Here is a 19173-nt window from a genome sequence, read left to right on the forward strand (position 1 = left end):
TAATGGTAAGGAAGGGAACAAGGAGGAAGGGTGTGCACCCAGTCAGGAAAGAGCATCACCAGTATCAGTAGGCATCAGCTACATGATGGACCTTGACCCAAAGATAGACAGAAATAATATCCATAACATCAATGCTGAGGATCTGTTTTTTAGTACAACCCAAACTACCAGTCAAAGGATGCTATGCCCACAACCAATTGCTAATCTCTGTATTAATGAGGGCCACAAGCCTACACTAACCAGCAGTCCTGTGCAAGACAAGAGTAAGAGGGGTCGATGGAAAAGAATGGCTAGAGACAAAGAGCACACTAATAGCACCTTGAGTGAGATCACCAATATACAACAAGAGGGTAGTCAAAAAAAGAGAAGTACACGGGGTGAAAAGGTGGTGTTCCACCCAGGAAAAAAAAACAAGATCAGGTGGAAGTGAGAACCAAAATGACAAGGCAGTGGCTGGATCCCAGCATTGCCACCCCAAATGAGTCTCATGTCATGGAATTGTCGAGGGCTTGGGAACCCTCAAACAATTCGAATCCTTAGGAAGATCACTAAGGAAAAGTGCCCCAACTTAGTTTTCCTTGTGGAGACTAAGGCCAATAAGTCTAGAATGGAAACAGTAAGACAGGCCCTCAAGTTCGATGGGTGTTTTGTGGTTGAAAGCTTGGGCCTGTGTGGAGGCATAGCTATCCTATGGAGGGAAGAGTGGCAAGTCAGAGTTATCAACTATACTAGATGGCACATCAGTGCCATGGTCATGGATAAAACTGATTGCATACCCTAGCAGTTTACTGGATTTTATGGACATCCTGAAACAGGCAAGAGAAGTGGAAGCTGGGAGTTGTTGAAGATGCTGAAACCTGAACCGAGGATACCATGGGTGTGTGCAGGTGACTTCAATGAAATACTACACCAGAATGATAAGGTAGGAGGTCAGGGTAGGCCATACAAACAGATTGAGAAGTTCAGACAGGCCTTAGAACAATGTGGTATCCGAGATCTCACCTATTCAGGACAAAGGTACACATGGTCCAATAACAGAAGGGGGGGGGCTTTACAAAGGAAAGGATTGATAGAGCTATGGCAAATAAAGAATGGCTGGAGCTATTTCCATCTGCACTGTGCCATGTAATGGCAGCTGTTAAGTCAGACCATTCTCCCCTAATCACCTCCATAATTCATAACAATGGAGAGGGAAGTAGGAAACAAAGAGTTTTCAGATATGAGGCAGCCTGGGACCTCAGAGAAGATAGTGCTATCGTCCTTGAACAAGCCTGGAAAAGAAGTGTAATGGGAGATGACTTAGCTGGATCATTGAGAGAGAAACTGGAAACCTGTCAAAAATCACTAACCAGATGGGTCAAAAATCACAACCATGCTGAAAAAAGGAAAACCACCCGAACCTGGTCCATGATCAGTAGGCTACAAGATAGAGGTGATGGGGAGCATATTTCTTTAATGAAGCAACTGCAGAAGAATGCTGAACTGTCCCTGGCAGAAAATGACATGAAGTGGAGGCAGCGTGCAAAACAGCACTGGCTCAGAAATGGAGATAGGAACACAACCTATTTCCATATGCAGGCAAACCAAAGAAAGAAGACCAATGCTATCACAACCATAGAGGATGGTAAGGGTGGAATTGCCTCTGATCAAAGGGAGATAGGTGACATCTTCACAGGTTCCTTTTCTTCACTTTTCAGCTCTTCAATGCCTGTTAATATTGATACATGTCTCACTGTCCTTAAGCCAAGAATCACTCAAGCAATGAGGGATAGGTTAGTCCAACCTTTTACTATGGATGAAGTCAAAAAGGCCATGTTTCAGATGAATCCACTGGGATCCCCTGGTCCTGATGGATTCCCAGCTCAGTTCTACCAAAAGCATTGGGTGTTGGTGGGTAGAGAAGTGTGTGACTTCGCTTTGGGTGTTCTCAACCATGGAGACTCTTTGGAAAAGACCAATGATACCTATATTGCCTTAATTCCAAAAGTTAAAAACCCAAAGAGAGTGACAGACTTCAGACCCATTAGCCTGTGTAATGTCCTGTACAAAGTGGTCTCAAAAACTTTGGCAAATAGGATGAAACTCATTCTACCTCAGATCATTTCTGTAAATCAGAGTGCTTTTGTACCAGGGAGACTTATTTCTGATAACACCATTGTGGCCTATGAAGCTCTCCACTCAATGACAACAAGGATGAAAGGAAAGAAGGGTTTCATGGCACTTAAGTTGGATATGAGCAAAGCATACGATAGGGTGGAGTGGGTGTTTGTGGAAGCTGTGATGAAAAGAATTGGTTTCCCTCCTCAGTGGGTAAACCTGGTCCAGAGATGTATCAATTCAGTGTCCTATTCAATTCTGGTGAATGGGGAACCTCAACAGAGATTCACCCCTACAAGAGGTATTCGTCAGGGAGACCCCATCTCACCCTATATTTTTATTCTATGTGCTGAAGTTTTGTCAGCTCTATTATATAAGGCTGAAGAAATGGGAGAAATTACCAGTGTTCCAATAGGAAGAGGCCCAATCAGGGTAAGCCATCTGTTCTTTGCAGATGATAGCCTGTTATTTTATCATGCATCACCAAAAGAGCTTGTTAAAGTGATAGAGATTCTGGACATGTATGAGCAAGCCTCGGGTCAGGTACTCAACAAGGACAAGTCATCAATCTTTTTCAGCAAGAATACTAAGAAGGAGGGTCAAAACTTGATACTACAGCTAGCAGGTATCAAATCTAATTGCTCATTTGAAAAGTATTTGGGTCTCCCTGCAGTTTTAGGAAGAGCTAAAGTGGTAGCTTTTCATTCCCTCATTGATAGAACCTGGTCCCGAGTAGTGAATTGGAAAACCATTCACCTGTCCTCAGCAGGGAAAGAGATCTTACTCAAGGCAGTGCTCCAAGCTATCCCTACTTACTCAATGGGGATGTTCCTCTTGCCAAATTCCATAACTCAAAAGCTTAATCAACTAATGAGGAAATTCTGGTGGGGGTTCAATGAGGACTCCTCAAAAATCCATTGGGTTTCATTGGATCATCTTAGCTCAGCAAAGGATATGGGGGGTCTAGGTTTTAGGGATTTCAGAAAGTTCAATCTAGCAATGCTAGCCAAGCAAAGCTGGAGAATGATACAAGACCCCAATTCCCTTGTCTCGTGTGTTATGAAACAGAAGTACTACCCTACAGGAACCATCCTAAAGGCAAAACTAGGTTCGAGCCCCTCATATGTGTGGAGAAGTATAATGGCTGGCCTATCAACTCTCAAACCTGGCCTTACATGGAGTGTGGGAAATGGCAACAGTATCAACCTATGGTCTGATAAGTGGCTTCCATCTCTTCCTCCCTTTACTGTTACTTCTCCAAGAGATGTGGAATGTTGGTGTGAAAGAGTGAGTGATCTAATTGATCCTAGACAAAGATGCTGGAGAAAAGAGCTACTGACAGAAATGTTTTCAGTACCAGAAATCCAGGCCATATCATCTATTCCCATCAGCTTAGGAGGGAGGGAGGATAAGCTGGTCTGGCAATTCACATCAAATGGGAGGTATACTGTTAGGAGTGGATACCATCACCAGAGACAAGTGGAAGCAGAAGTTGAGGGGGAACACTCGAGAAGGCAACTGGATTCAGCAATGTGGAAGAAAATATGGCAATTGAAAATGATCCCAGCAGTAAAACACTTCATTTGGAAAGCCTGTAGTGAAGCCATGCCCACCCTTGCTAACCTAAAGAGAAGGAGAGTGGTGGAAGATAGTGAGTGCATGATTTGCAAATCTGAACCTGAAACAACTAGCCATGTCTTATGGGGCTGTGCAGCTGCTAGAGATGTCTGGAGCCAGGGATGCATAAAGATACAGAAAATGACTTATCAAAATGACCAATTTGTCAGGGTCTGGGCCATGTTGACAGAAAAGCTAGAGAAGGATGAACTCGAAGAGGCTGCAGTTACTATGAGAAGCATATGGACCCGAAGAAATGAACATGTGCATGGGAAAGAGTTCAGACACCCAACTGCAGTGTCTAAGGGAGCTAAGCTAGAGATTCTGGCTTTCGCTGAAGCACAAATGCCCAAGGAGATCCCTCTGCAGAGAGAAGAAAGGAGAATACAAGCATGGTCCAAGCCTTCCATAGGAACTTTTAAAGTTAACTGGGATGCTGCTGTAAGGGTGGATGCAGGCAGGGTTGGGTTGGGTGTTCTGGTCCGTGACCATCAGGGGCATGTTATTGGAGCTCTAAGGGCAGCCAGACCACTATGTGGGGGACCTTTTGGTGCAGAAGCATATGGCCTACTAATGGCGGCAGTCTTCTGCAGGGATTTGGGTCTCAACCATATCTTATTGGAAGGGGACTCGAAGTAAGTAGTTGACCAACTGGTTGGGCAAGTATCTGACTGGAGCGTGGGTGGGTGGCTAGTTGAGGATGCGAGGCAAGTGTTGGCAAGTGTGAGAAGGTGGGGAGCAGGTCATGTACCGAGGGAAGCTAATTGTGCAGCCCATGCCTTAGCAAAATCTGCTGCTTTGTTAACAAAGGACTTGTACAACATTGAAGAATGCCCTACGTGCATTTGTTCTATTGTAACCTCTGAGATGTTATCTAGTTGATTAATGAGATCAGTTTCACTTCAAAAAAAAATTAATTAACTATTAGAATGATTGGGAGAGACCTTAATTTACATAATAATTTTCTTCTAACATACGTATACGAGCATTAGTTGGGTACTCTTAATTTTCAGTACTTGTAGCTGTTTTTTTTTTTTTAGGAGTTGTTAATATATATTATTGCCAAGTCTGTCTGCACTTGAGGTTTTGATTCTTGAATTAGAAGATCATATTAATGTAGGTTAATTTCCACGAAACTTCAAGGTGGAATATTATGTATTTCTCCAAAAATAAAGTATGAAGTCATGGATATACCGAATTAGAATATTAATGAAAGGCTCCTCTAATTGCTACCAATTAACTTTCGAACATATTCGTAACAATAAAGTCCTTTTTCTTTTTTCTTTTTTCAATTGGGGTCAAGACGTTGGAGAATAATAAGATATTGAACTTGAGTAATACTAATAATTGTTGTGCCTCTAGCCTGTCCGAAAATCACACAAAATAATTTTAAAATGGTTTAGCAAATTGTTTACGTCCACTGGAGCCTCTTTTATAGAATTTGTACAAGATTTATGAAAATTTACAAATTCTCAATTCTCTCACGTCCCTCTTTCTCTTTCTTTTCTCTTCTCCCCACTACCTCCTTTGCAGATCAGAACTCTCATATTTATAGGAGGAGTTCTCCTCAACAGGTTGCTAAATTCGGTGCAGCAAATTCCTGCTAAAAATATGGGAGGCGCCTGATAAAAATAAAGCACCGAACGGTGCCTAACAAAACAATGCACCTTACGGTGCATGTGCAAATCATGGCCACTTGGGTGGCTTTCAACAATCACCCCCTCCACCCAAGTGTGCCATACCAGGTTGTTTGCAAATTGATTCATTCTTCAAAAGAATGCACATCTTTCTTTGACATGAGACACTTCTACTATCGAATATGCTCCATTGCACCCGAGGGTGCTCAGCAGTGTACAATACTGATCAAGTCCAAATAGTGTTGGAACTTGATTCCTGTGACGACCTTCGTCAACATATCTGCTGGATTATCTTCAGTGCCAATCTTCTGAAGTTTGATGTCATCTTCTTCTAATATTTCACGTACAAAGTGAAATCGGACATCTATATGTTTTGTTCGAGAGTGATAAACCTGATTCTTGGCCAAATGGATTGCACTTTGACTGTCACAGTAAACGGTAACCTCTTGCTGCTCAAAGCCCAAATCTGTTACCAATCCCTATAACCAAATGGCTTCTTTCACGGCTTCTGTTACAGCCATGTATTCAGCCTCAGTTGATGATAGTGCAATTGTTGACTGCAAAGTTGATCGCCAACTAACTGGTCCTCCAGCCATGGTGAACACATATCCAGTTGTCGATCTGCGTTTGTCAAGATCACCTGCATAGTCTGAGTCAACATATCCAGTTACTAGACTATCTTTACTCTTCTCAAACTTCAAACCAACATCTACGGTCCCAGCAATATACCGTAGAATCCACTTAGCCGCATGCCAATGAACCTTTCCAGGATTATGCATATAGCGACTAACTAAGCTAACAGCCTGGGAGATATCAGGTTGTGTACACACCATGGCATACATTAAGCTTCCAACAACACTTGCATTTGGGACATTCCTCATGTAGTCCCGCTCTTCATCAGTTTTAGGAGACTGCAATGCACTGAGCTTGAAATATGAGGTCATAGGAGTACTCACCGGCTTCGTCTTTGAGTCGATGTTGAAGAGTTGCAATATTCTCTTTAGATACTGCTTCTGAGTAAGGTGAACTGTACCTTTCACCCTATCTTTGCTGATCTCCATCCCCAGTATTCTTCGTGCTTCTCCCAGATCTTTCATTTCAAACTCATTACTTAACTGAGTTTTTAAACGATCTATCTCCCCCTTACTTTTACATGCAATTAACATATCATCTACATATAAAAACAAATAAATGAAAGACCCATCTGCAAATTTTCTGAAGTATACACAATGATCGTATTGGCAACGAGTGTATTTCAGATCCATCATAAAGCGGTCAAACCACTTATACCATTGCCAAGGTGACTGCTTCAAGCCATAGAGAGACTTCTTCAGACTGCATACCCAATTTTCTTTGCCAGCTTCTTTGAATCCTTCTGGTTGAGACAGATAAATCTCCTCTTCCAGATCACCATGTAAGAAAGCTGTCTTTACATCAAGCTGTGCTAACTCAAGATCATATTGTGCAACCAAAGCTAGCAATATCCGAATGGATGAATGCTTCACAACAGGAGAGAATACTTCACTGTAGTCAATTCCCTCTGTCTGAGCGTAGCCCTTGGCTACCAACCTAGCTTTGTATCGCACTCCATTTTTAGCAGCTTGATCATCTTTCTGATTAAAAATCCACTTACAGCCAATTATCTTCTTTCCTTTTGGAAGAGGCACAAGCTCCCAAGTCTGGTTCTGGTGAAGAAACTACATCTCTTCATTCATCGTCTTTGTCCATTCAACTTGTTCACTGGACTGTACGGCTTCTCTGTAAGTGGTTGGGATCTCACCCCCTTCAGCTGGTAATGCATATGTCACATAGTCTGCATAACGTGTTGGTACACGTTTCTCTCGTCTCGGTCTGTTGGTTGCTATTGATTCAGGTTGACATGGAGGTACTGTGACTGGATTATCAGTCTCATCTTGTCCATGCTTTTCCAACTTCTTTGAAGTAATAAACTCCATATTCTGCGAATCATCTGATGTTTCGCCATCACTGCTGCCTTCACTGGAATCTTTATACTTATGTGACTTAAGCATCTCAAATTCGTTGAATGTTACATCTCTACTGATAATCACCTTTTTGGACTCTACACACCAAAGTCTATACCCTTTTACACCCGTACTAAAGCCCAAGAATTTTGCTTTCTTGGCTCTAGGATCAAGCTTACTTTCTTTAGCATGATAGAAAGCTGGACATCCGAAAATGTGTAAAAAATCATAATCAGTAGCATGTTTACCTCTCCACATTTCAATAGGTGTCTTTCCATCATTGGCAGCTGCAGGTAGTCGGTTGATGAGGTGGCAGGCATATGTCACAGCTTCAGCCCAAAATTTCTTACTGAGTCCAGCATTCAGCAACATACATTGCACTTTCTCTAATAAAGTACGATTCATTCGTTCTGCCACACCATTCTGCTGTGGTGTACCTCGTATCGTGAAGTGTCTGAAAATTCCCTCTCTCTGGCATACTTCCATGAAGGGGTCTGAAGTGTACTCACCTCCATTATCAGATCTGAGCCGCTTGATTTTTCTGCCAGTCTGAGTCTCAACTAGTTTCTTCCAATCAAGGAAGATTTTCAGCACTTCATCTTTATTCTTCATCGTATACACCCACACACGACGAGAATAATCATCAACAAAAGTTACAAACCAATGTATACCTCCCAAAGATGCATTTTGGGTAGGTCCCCAAACATCAGAGTGCACATAGTCAAGTATTCCCTGTGTATTGTATATTGCGGTTCCAAACTTGATCCACCTCTGCTTCCCCAATACACAGTGCTCACAGAAAGATAGTTTACCAATCTTGGCACATTTGAGTAAGCCTTGCTTCACCAGTGTTTGCAAAGCTTTTTCTCCTGCGTGTCCCATACGCATATGCCAAAGACTGGTGGTGTCGTCATCAGTCTCATCTAGCTTCTCACAGCCTGTGGAAGCTCTACCATCAACAGTACTTCCCTGCAAGAAGTACAAGTTTCCTTGTCTCAAGCCCTTCATTACCACCTGAACTCCCATTAGTACTTTGAGAGTTCCGTCTTCAATGGCGATTCTGAATCCCTTTGAATCCAGAGATCCCAGTGAGATGAGATTCTTCTGCAAGTCTGGAACATACCGAACTTCTGTCAGAGTCTTGACGCTGCCATCATGCAGCTTTAACCGAATGCTACCTATTCCCTGTGTCTTACAGGCACTGTCATTGTCCATAAGTACTGCTCCACCCTCGATCTTTGTGAAGTCAGTAAACCAGTCTCGATTGGGACACATATGATAGGTACATTCGGAATCCATAATCCATTCATCGGAATGACAAATGGATGATGAACTTATCAAGAAAAAATCCGAATCATCATCTCTGTCCACGACATTGGCTGTAGAGGGTTGATTCTGCTGTTGTCCCTTTCGGTTTAGACAATCCTTCCTCCAGTGTCATTTGTTGTGACAAAAGGAACACTCGTCTCTGGCAAGTTTTCTGCCGACTGATGAACCACGTGATGTGGCCCGGGTTTTCGATTGAAAACCGTTTTTCTTTCTGGGATACCTTGACTGTGGTCTCCCTCTTACTGTTAAAGCTTCACTTGATGTATCTTGCTGTACCTGTTTATCCTTTTTTCGGTACTCATTGCTAATTAAAGAACTAGATACATCGTCAAAACTAATACTTTCCTTCCCATACAGTAGAGTAGTAATTAAATGCTCATATGTATCGGGTAAGGAATTTAACAAAAGTAAAGCTTTATCTTCATCTTCAATTTCAACATCTAAGTTTAACAAATCAGCAAGAATTTAGTTGTAACTATTCAGATGTTCAGACATTGAAATACATTCATGAAATTGGAATTTGAAGAGCTTCTTCTTCAAGTGCAAACGGCTCTCAATGCTCTTCTTCATGAACTTATCCTCCAATTTCTGCCAAAGTACCTTAGCATTTGTCTCTCTCATGACAAAATACTTTTGTTCTTTAGTAAGGCATAATCGGATTGTACTACAAGCTTGAGTATTAAGCTTCTTCCAATCCAGATCAATCATATCATCTGGCTTTTCTCCCAACGCAATATCCAACTCTTGTTGGATCAAAACGTCCATGACTTCACATTGCCACATGCCGAAGTTAATTGTTCCATCGAACTTCTCAACTTCAAACTTGGCATTTAACACAGTGGACCGACGCCCGGAGCTACTGGCATTTTCAGAACTCCTATCTCTTTCAGATCTTTTCATTTGAATTTAAAAGTTTTAAACTCAAAATTTTAAAATTCTAACCGTACGGATGAGTCTGGAATGATCTAAATAGTTAGAAAGCACTATTTGATCGTTGAAATCGGACTCCAGATGACTTAGATCAAGCCCAAAATGGATCTGAAAAATGGACGGTTCTGATCTGTCTGGCGCGTGTGACGTACGCACTGCATAGTGCGAGTGGGCAGCGAGTTGAATCCACGCGCTACAGTATTGTGTGCGCGTGGGGGGAGAGTGAGGTGCGTGTAGTACACGCGCTGAACCTCTGTAGGGCGCGTGGGGGCGCGTGAGGCGCGTGTTCGTCACACGTCTTCAACCTCTGGAGTGCGTGGGGGTGCATGGGAGCATGTATCTCAGTCGTCTTCAACCTCCGATGCGCGTGGGGGCGCGTGAATGACAGCAAATGCACACGCTGACCTTCTAGGGGCGCGTGTGGGCTCCTCCGACCTCCGTTTTCGATTCCGTTTGCGGCAACGGATTCGTCTCGACGCGAGGAACACCCTGGAGTTGTCAAAAATTGATTTTGAGCAACTTGAATTTTTGGACAGCTCGAATCAAAGCTCTGATACCAATTGTTGTGCCTCTAGCCTTTCCGAAAATCACACAAAATAATTTTAAAGTGGTTCAGCAAATTGCTTACGTCCACTAGAGCCTCTTTTATAGAATTTGTACAAGATTTATGAAAATCTACAAATTCTCAATTCTCTCACGTCCCTCTTTCTCTTTCTTTTCTCTTCTCCCTACTATCTCCTCTGCAGATCAGAACTCTCCTATTTATAGGAGGAGTTCTCCTCAACAGGTTGCTAAATTCGGTGCAGCAATTACTGCTAAAAATATGGGAGGCACCTGATAAAAATAAAGCACCGAACGGTGCCTAACAAAACAATGCACCTTACGGTGCATGTGCAAATCATGGCCACTTGGGTGGCTTTCAACAATAATTACATATTTTTTCATTAATAAATGAAAGAAAACATCAACTTAAATAAAAATAATACTATAATTGATACTTTACATTTTCTTATAACTATAAGAAGCCTCGTTAATTACTGGTTTGTTAATATACACTGATTCGTAAATAGTCGAACTCTAGATCGTGAGATATATTGAAATTTTTTACTTGAAATGTATAAATCGATTTCCCAATCACGATCAATCGCGATGCAGATCAGCATAATTTGCGTGTGAAGAAAGCCCGCATAGTTATGATCTTCCTGATCACTACTGAACATCCACATATATCTAGCTACCAAGAATATTGCGGACATTCACAATAGTCAATTCACACGCAATGGTGCTTCAGCCATTTTCAGACTTCAAATAATCTACCATCCACGTAAACTTAAGAGGTTTGTTTTTGGATTGACCGAAAAGCAAAATTACATTAATTGAAGGAATCGAATTTGGATGGTATTTTCAATATCTGCGAGCTGTAGTGGTTACAGAATGGTTCTCCCCATTAAAAATAAACAAATTTATTAAAAGCTAACCAACAATTAGTACCAAGTCTTACATTCTCCTTGCAAAGAGAGACTCTCCTATCTCCTACATAAATAGATCACATCATGTTCCCATGCAACATTCCTCACCCCTCATCGGCCCAAATTAATTAAGTAAGAATACACAGCATACTGATAGCCTCAAAGACGATGAAACGTGTTCCCAAGTATCTTGTAATTGTAGCCATGTTGGCTTTGGTTTTGGCTCTCTCTGCCTATGATCTTATTCCTCTTCAAGACTTTTGTGTTGCAATCAAGTACGGTTCAGTTCTGATTGTAAGTACGCTATGGATAAAATTCCAGGCCTCAAACACTCTAGGCATCGCCTTGGCTCACATCGACTTTGCACCATATGACCTAAATTCTCCTTGCACCCACCCTTGTGGCACTGAGATTTTAGTTGTCATAAAGGGAACTTTGCGCGTTGGCTTTGTCACACCCAACGCAGATGGTAACCGCCTTTTCACCAAAGTTTTGAACAAAGGAGATGTCTTTGTCTTCTCAATTGGTCTCATCCACTTCTAGTTGAACGTGGAAAATAATAATGTTGTTGCCTTTGCAGGTATCAATAGCTAGAATCCTGGGGTTATCACCATTGACAATGCAGTCTTTGGATTTAATCCTCCCATCAATGCTAATGTTCACACCAAGGCCTTCCAAGTGAACAAGAACATGCTTAACTACCTTCAGCAACAGTTCTGGTGGGACAACAATTAATTAGATGAATATATAACCATTTGATTTATCCGATGATGATGATGAAATTAATTAATTTCCATTGTTCGACTTCTTATACTGTCATACATATGATTTTAATGAAATAAAATGAAGGTTGATTTTAGCTTATATATATATATAAAGTGGCTATCAAATGGTTATCAAGCAGAAATTCTTGTTTTAACGAATGTTTTTATGCTTTTTGTTGTTTCTCATTAAAGTTAACGCAAATCAACAAGATGGATCGGGAAGTGCTCGAGTTGAAAATCAAGAATTGGTTGGACGCAATGAATATCCAAGAGGATGTTTTTCACTGGTGAGAGAATACTGTATGACCACGTCTTCGCCTCCTCGGACTCCATCAAAGAATCATGCTTCACCGAGATTACCAAACAATGAGCTAAAATCAAGAACTAGTTAGACACAGTGAAAATATCCATGAGGATGCTCTTCACTAGTGAGAGAATACTATGCGACCACACCTTCGCCTCCTTGGACTCCATCAAAGAATCGTGTTTCACCGAGATTTCCAAACAAGGATCTCCTATTATGTTCAGTTTCACAGGCAACAACTCTATGTTCCTTCACCTAAAACAAAGCAGTCACAGGGGACGTTCAAAATCCCACCACGGCTGAAACAAACAGAAAAGCACCATAGGGAGCCACCATATGAGAAGATGAAAAATGAAAATAAAACCAAATGAAATGAGAAATGAGAAAATAAAACTGGCTAAAAAATGAAAGAAATGAGAAGATAAAGCAATCAGCTTAAGAGCATTGGCAATGGATTCTTCATCTTCATTTTTATTTTTAAATTTGAAGAATATGCCCTTAAAATCATCTACATTAGCTTATTTATATGTAAAATTTTAAATAACTTGCTACAGTTATTATTCAAACATAAAGAACACATTTTCATTCTTCAAACTATATTTTATTATTTTTTCTCTCTCCTCCCAACTCTCTCTTTTCTTTCTTTTTCTCTCTTTTCTTTTTTCTCTTCTCTCTCTTTATTATTTTATTATTATTTGATAAAAAAAATACATAATCCAATGTAAGAATTTTTCTTCATATTCAAAATCAATCTTTAAAATATGTAATTTTACATATAATGATAAAGAATCCATTACCAATGCTTTTAATAAGGAATGAAGAAACAAAAACTAAAGAAGAGAAGGAAGAAGTAGTGTGGGAGAAGGAAGAAGAGAAAAGAAATAAAGCCCTAAGGGCATTGAGGCCGAAACGTACTATATGGTGCAAAAGCTGGAAAAAAACCCATAGGCTGGGCCTAAAAACCAACTGGGCTTGAGCTCAAAATAGAAAATAAGCCCCTAAAAACAAGCTCAATCTGAAAATAAATGTCTAATAAAATAAAAATGACATAATAAAAATAAATAAAAGTTAAACAAAAACACTGCAACTCAATATTAATAAAATAAAATAATTAAAGCCCAAAAATAGAATAATTAAAGCAAAGAGCAATTTAAATGTAAAACAATAATTAATATAAAAAATTACACATTATTTAAATTTCACAACTTGGCAATCATAAAATAATATAACGAAAATCAAGTTAAATTTAAAACAAGATAACCACAAATTATAATAATTTAAATAATCATTTAATTAAAATACACGTAAATATATGATATCACATCATCTTCCTTAAATATAAATCTTTAATGTTTTTTGTTCAATAAATAAGATTTTTGAAATATTACGAAATTCAACTAACCAAATTATTCCGACCATATATATATATATATATTTATGTAACTCGCCATGCAGCTCACGTTGTCATGCACGATTAAACTTCGAATCCACAATTGTAGTTAAGTACATGGACTATAGTAGATGTACGTGGACGAAGAGATAGCACTTGTTTTCCCTCATGTTTATTCGTCTGAGTAAGAAATTAATTACAACATTGATCCGCATAATGAAATTTTGGAAATAGAATTAGACCAAATCGTACGTAGGCTTTGATTTTTCAATAGCGCGTGTGGTAGTGGATCTGGTAAAGTAAAGTGCACCGCGTTATCATGGTTGCCACCATGACTGAGGAGAGAAGTGTAATAGGACGACTGTCATGGAGAGAGAGAGAGAGAGAGAGAGAGAGAGAGAGAGAGAGAGTTGCAACAAATCCCGGCCTAAAGTCCACGGCCGAAACGGAGCCCAAAATGAACAGACTGTTCGGAGGCCTATAACTGTCCATTCGTGAATTCTGGGCCAGCGTTTCGGAAACGCCGTTTCCAATTAAAAGGGTCGGACAAAATGACTGTATTCCCCGTTATTACATTTATGCCTTCAAATAGGTTGATTTTAGTTCAACAAATCTAGTGGAAATTAAGAGCACTAGTAATAATTTATTTATCTTTATTTTTATTTTTAAATTTAAATAAAATTATCTTAAAATCACTTATATTAACTTATCTATCTTTATAATTTTAAATAACTATGAACAGTAATTATTCATTTTTGAAGATGTCATTTTTCTTTTTTAAATATTATTTTATTATTTTTTTCTCTCCTCCCAACTCTCTCTTTTTCTTTCTTTTCTTTTTTCTCTTCTCTTTTTATTATTTTATTATTATTTGATCAAAAAATACGTAATCTAATATAAAAAAAATTTTTTATATTTAAAATCAATCTTTAAAATATATAATTTTATATATAGATAAAAAATTTATTGTCAATGCTCTTAAGCGGGAATGCTTGGTAAAATGACCAGCTTCCCCCCACCCACTCATAATTTAATAGCATCAATTATGAATGCCGCATTGGGTATCCATCTCCAACCCAACATCCAAGCACGTCACGCCAATCGCCAACTGCAACAATAATTTTTTTTTTTGCTTTTTTGGCCTTTGTCTTGTACATTTCTTGCCGATATGATTAAAGGCTACGAGTTCCATTTTAATTTGTTGCAGTCGTCATCATTGATGTCGATCTCCCACCAAATTATGTTGGCCAAAAAATTGAAAAACCAGCCTCGTTGTCACTACCACTTTGTCAATATGTTGTACAGGATTTAATGTCAATCATTTCCCACAACGTAAATTACATCATTATCCTACAATATAACTCTTAATTTTTCTTATAATAATTACTCTCAATATTATTAAACATAATGAGATGAATAAAATTGAAAAATACAAAAAATTTTATATATAGTCATGTGATTGATTATATCACTTTTTTAATATAAAATAATTATTTTAATTAATCACATTAATAAAATACATGATAAATATATAAAAGTGACTGTATATAATAAAACTCTGAATAATAATATATAGTTTGAAACATTTGTCAAACACAAATTTTTAGTTTATGTTTAAACGATGAGAGGGCTTTATTATACAGAAGTATTAAGTACCAAGCATGAAACCTCAGAAAATGTGTCTTCTAAGAACTAGAGAAGAAGCGCAAAAAACAAAAAGAACAAAACAAAAATAAAAACTACTTAATAGATTTTTTCTTTTAAAAGAATAATACACTCATCACTTAATTCTTATCATCCTCTCACTATTTTATGATATGACGTTAAATGATAGATTCATAAATAAAATATAATAAATAATTTTAAATAATCTAATATCATAAGATAAGATTACGAGAATTATAATGATAAGTAAAATTATATTTTTGAGAGAGTTACAAAATATCCTAGGTGTCAAACTTAGGCAAGAACAGAGAGCCACGCAAGACAAAAGCTTCCCTGGAAATCATCTCCTCACGCAATCCGAAAACCCGTCCAAGTTCATTGCACGTCAAACTCAAATCTCCCTCCATAAAACCCACCATTCCAGCAACAACACTATAGGTACTGGATACGAAAGAACAAAGAAAACCACGTCTTTGCACGAACAAAAACCACCAACTATGGGAGAGGTTGATCCAGCTTTCTTCCAAGACCCTGAACACAGACCCAGAATCGTATTCACCGAAGCCGAAGGCATCCCGTTGATCGATCTTTCTCCTATACTCGCCTTCGGCGATGTTTCTGTTGTTGAAGGCCTTGTTAGCGAGATACGCAAAGCATGCAAGGAATGGGGGTTCTTCCAGGTGATCAACCACGGGGTGCCCTTGGAGAAGCGCCAGAGGATTGAGGCTGCAGCGAGGAAGTTCTTTGCACAGAGTTTAGAGGACAAGACGAAGGTCAGAAGGAATGATAAGGAGGTGTTGGGTTACTACGAAACTGAGCACACCAAGAACGTAAGGGACTGGAAGGAGGTTTTTGATTTTACTATAGAGGAACCCACCTTCATCCCGGCTTCCCATGAGCCTGATGACAAGGAGGTGACAGGGTGGATTAATCAGTGGCCTGAATACCCGCCTGAGACGAGGTGAAGTTAATTAACACCGTCCACATTCTCCTGAAGTCTTTTCTAGATTTGACCTTAAAATCCTACTTTAATAACTACCGCAAATTGAAAATTTTGACTTAGAGAAACACTTGCACGATTATCCGATTATGATGCTTGACTAACGTGCCGAACTGCATAATTAAGCCTTTCCCTGGTATTATGTAGTGCTCTTGATTCTATCTGAGCTTTACCAGTTTGAATGGTTCCCTGATCATAGCAAGCACATAGAGGTAGTACAAAACGTCATGTTGGTAATTTTAGTGGTGTAATTTAGGATGTTATACCACGTTCAGAAAATATTAGGATAATAGAACGGTAGAAATATGTTATTTTTATTGATGACATATTTTTATCGGTTTGGAGAAGGTGGGAAATAGAGACTGCTAATACATGCAAACTACTGGAAAATGAAAAAAAAAAAAAAAAGATTTTATGTGAAAACCAGTAGTGTTTTTTTTTTTTTTTTTAATTACTAAAATTCTGGTAGTTTGAGACCCAATTCAAGGGACTCAATGAATGTGACTACTGTGATCTGATGGAGGGACTCCCTCGAGCAATGAGCAGGGAGGCCTGCCAAGAATATGCTCAAGAGATGGTAAAACTAGCTTGCAAGTTAATGGAACTTGTGGCCCAGAGCCTAGGCCTGCCAGCAGATAGCTTCCGTGATTTCTTCAAAGACCAAACCAGCTTTATCCGACTCAATCACTATCCCACCTGCCCTGCCCCTGAATTAGCTCTTGGTGTTGGTCGACACAAGGATGGGGGTGCCTTAACCATCCTAGCTCAAGATGATGTTGGAGGATTGGAAGTGAAGCGCAAAATAGATGGAGAGTGGGTTCGGGTCAAACCCACCCCCAATGCTTATATCATCAATGTTGGGGACATTGTCCAGGTATATCATTTTCAGATCTCAAGAAAATATCATTTTGTTTTACCCGTAATTTTATTCGTAACCCTTGCTTATACGATGAAAGAATATTGTGATTACAATATCGAGCACCTTGGATAGCCAAGTTGCTTGAAGTCAAAACTGCAAAAACTGGAAGTATCTTAATTACTGGTCCAATCAAGATCACTATCCATAAATGTGAATTGTGGCATGCCTTTGGAGCGCCTCTTTTTTTGCCAGTTTCGCTCAAAGAATTAACGGAAATGATTCAGGTTTGGAGCAATGATGAATATGAGAGTGTGGAGCACAGGGCGATCGTGAACTCAGAGAGGGAAAGGTTCTCCATTCCTTTTTTCTTCAACCCGGCACACTACACCATGGTTAAGCCTTTGGAGGAGCTAACGAATGAGCAAAACCCTGCCAAGTATAGGGCATACAGCTGGGGAAAGTTTATAACAAACAGAAAGCGCAGTAACTTCCAGAAACTCAATGTTGAAAACATCCAAATTTATCATTTCAGGATATAAATGTAAACTGGTTGGAGGTAGTCAAATCACTCCCTACCTGTAATATTCAGCTTCATGTTGTATGTAATATATTATGCATTCATATGTGCGTAGAGACTTGGGAAACATGATCATGCGGTTCATCGATCTCAGAGATCGATGACACTCATGTAATGCTGAAAATAAATATGATGGAATAAGCTTGAATGGGTAATTTTCTTCGTATTACAGAACCTACTTGTGATATTTATCCTTCTCGAGATAATATTATTTGAAGCACATTTAACAAATGATCTATAATAAATAAGTTGATGAATGAAAACGATTTATTGGTGTATTCTTTGGCACGTGGACTGCCAATCTGATTTTCAAGCTAAAATCTTCAACAATGGATAAACCCATCAATTAATGGACAAAACTGACTGTATTGAATACAGTTGGCGCAAATAAAGTTTGGGACATTTCAATTCTTCACGTCCTTTCGCTCATAAGGGAATCTCTGGATATATGGCATTTTGGGGTAGCCAGTTTTTTTTAAAGATGTCTAGGTTCATGAGATGCATCCTATTTACAAATTAATTCATGCATAGAATTATGAATATTATTCTCATGTCACGACCAATCAAGTTCATACACATGTGAAGAAAATACAATTAACAGGAGGAAAAAAAAAAAAACCGATCACACCTATCACATAACTATGCACAATACGCCAACCGAATGGGAAATAGTTACTCGCCTGTCTTTTAACGGCCATATTTATATCTTGCTGCAAAATGAGTTCATCTGTTTTCCCCTGAAGTTTTAGCAAGAATTATGCCATTTTAGTGTCATTACATGACATTTAAGGGAAAAGAGATGATGTAATCACTTGCTGAGGTATTATGCCGAATAGTAATGTGAATGAAGAACACATGAAAGCAATCTAATTAAAGAGCATTACACTTCCGATGCTACAGCAAGAAGGCTACTCAGGAACTAAAATGTGCGAATCGTACAACTCAAGTCCACACCAAATTCACCAAAAAAAAAAAAAAGAAGAAGAAGAAGAAGAAGAAGAAGGAAGAAAATGGGTATCTCTGTAACTACACATTTGGACACAAGAAGATGTTGTGCCTCCGTCCTATCCGAAAATCACACAAAACAATTTTAAAATGGTTCAGCAAATTGCTTACGTCCACTAGAGCCTCTTTTATAGAATTTGTACGAGATTTACAAAACACTCTACAAAATTCTATTTCTCTCTCTCACGTCCCTCTTTCTCTCTTCATCCACTACATTAATTACATTAGCAGAGCTCTCCTTTTATAGGAGAGCAATGGGGGAACACACACCCACTCCTCTTGACCAGAAGCGCCTCTGGAGGTGAGTGGGTTGGTGGACGGTTGGTGAGCATGGGGTGGGTGGCTACAAACCCAAACCCATTTCACACTTGGGGGGTTTATTCAACAATCACCCCCTCCACCCAAGTGGGTCATACCAGGATGCTTACAAACTGATTCATTCTTCGAATGAATGCACCCCATTCTTTGACATGAGAGACTTCCGTTGTTGAATGCGCTCCAATGCACCCGAGGGTGCTCAGCAGTGTTCAATACTGATCAAGTCCAAA

The 19173-nt window shown here is 39.3% G+C and overlaps 1 protein-coding gene and 1 pseudogene across 1 annotated transcript; both read left to right on the forward strand.

Annotated features, from left to right (window-relative positions):
• Positions 1 to 11229: 11229 nt before the first annotated feature.
• Positions 11230 to 11796, forward strand: LOC122309515 (annotated as a pseudogene).
• Positions 11797 to 15535: 3739 nt separating this feature from the next.
• LOC122309582 (protein DMR6-LIKE OXYGENASE 2-like) lies at positions 15536 to 17775 on the forward strand. Its single transcript, XM_043123105.1, has 3 exons — positions 15536 to 16145; positions 16731 to 17058; positions 17328 to 17775. Exons 1-3 carry the CDS (start codon positions 15682 to 15684, stop codon positions 17580 to 17582), a joined length of 1047 nt encoding a protein of 348 aa, XP_042979039.1. The 5' UTR covers positions 15536 to 15681; the 3' UTR covers positions 17583 to 17775.
• Positions 17776 to 19173: the final 1398 nt, after the last annotated feature.

The sequence above is a fragment of the Carya illinoinensis genome, chromosome 5 (assembly GCF_018687715.1).
Source record: "Carya illinoinensis cultivar Pawnee chromosome 5, C.illinoinensisPawnee_v1, whole genome shotgun sequence".
NCBI classification, from domain to species: domain Eukaryota; kingdom Viridiplantae; phylum Streptophyta; class Magnoliopsida; order Fagales; family Juglandaceae; genus Carya; species Carya illinoinensis.

Bases quoted from the DNA above. Each gene is read 5' to 3' on its own strand.
- LOC122309582 (XM_043123105.1), top strand. From the start codon at position 15,682: ATGGGAGAGGTTGATCCAGCTTTCTTCCAAGACCCTGAACACAGACCC. The intron at 16,146-16,730 runs GTGAAGTTAATT...AGCAATGAGCAG, and splicing joins GAATACCCGCCTGAGACGAG to GGAGGCCTGCCAAGAATATG. The intron at 17,059-17,327 runs GTATATCATTTT...GAAATGATTCAG, and splicing joins ATGTTGGGGACATTGTCCAG to GTTTGGAGCAATGATGAATA.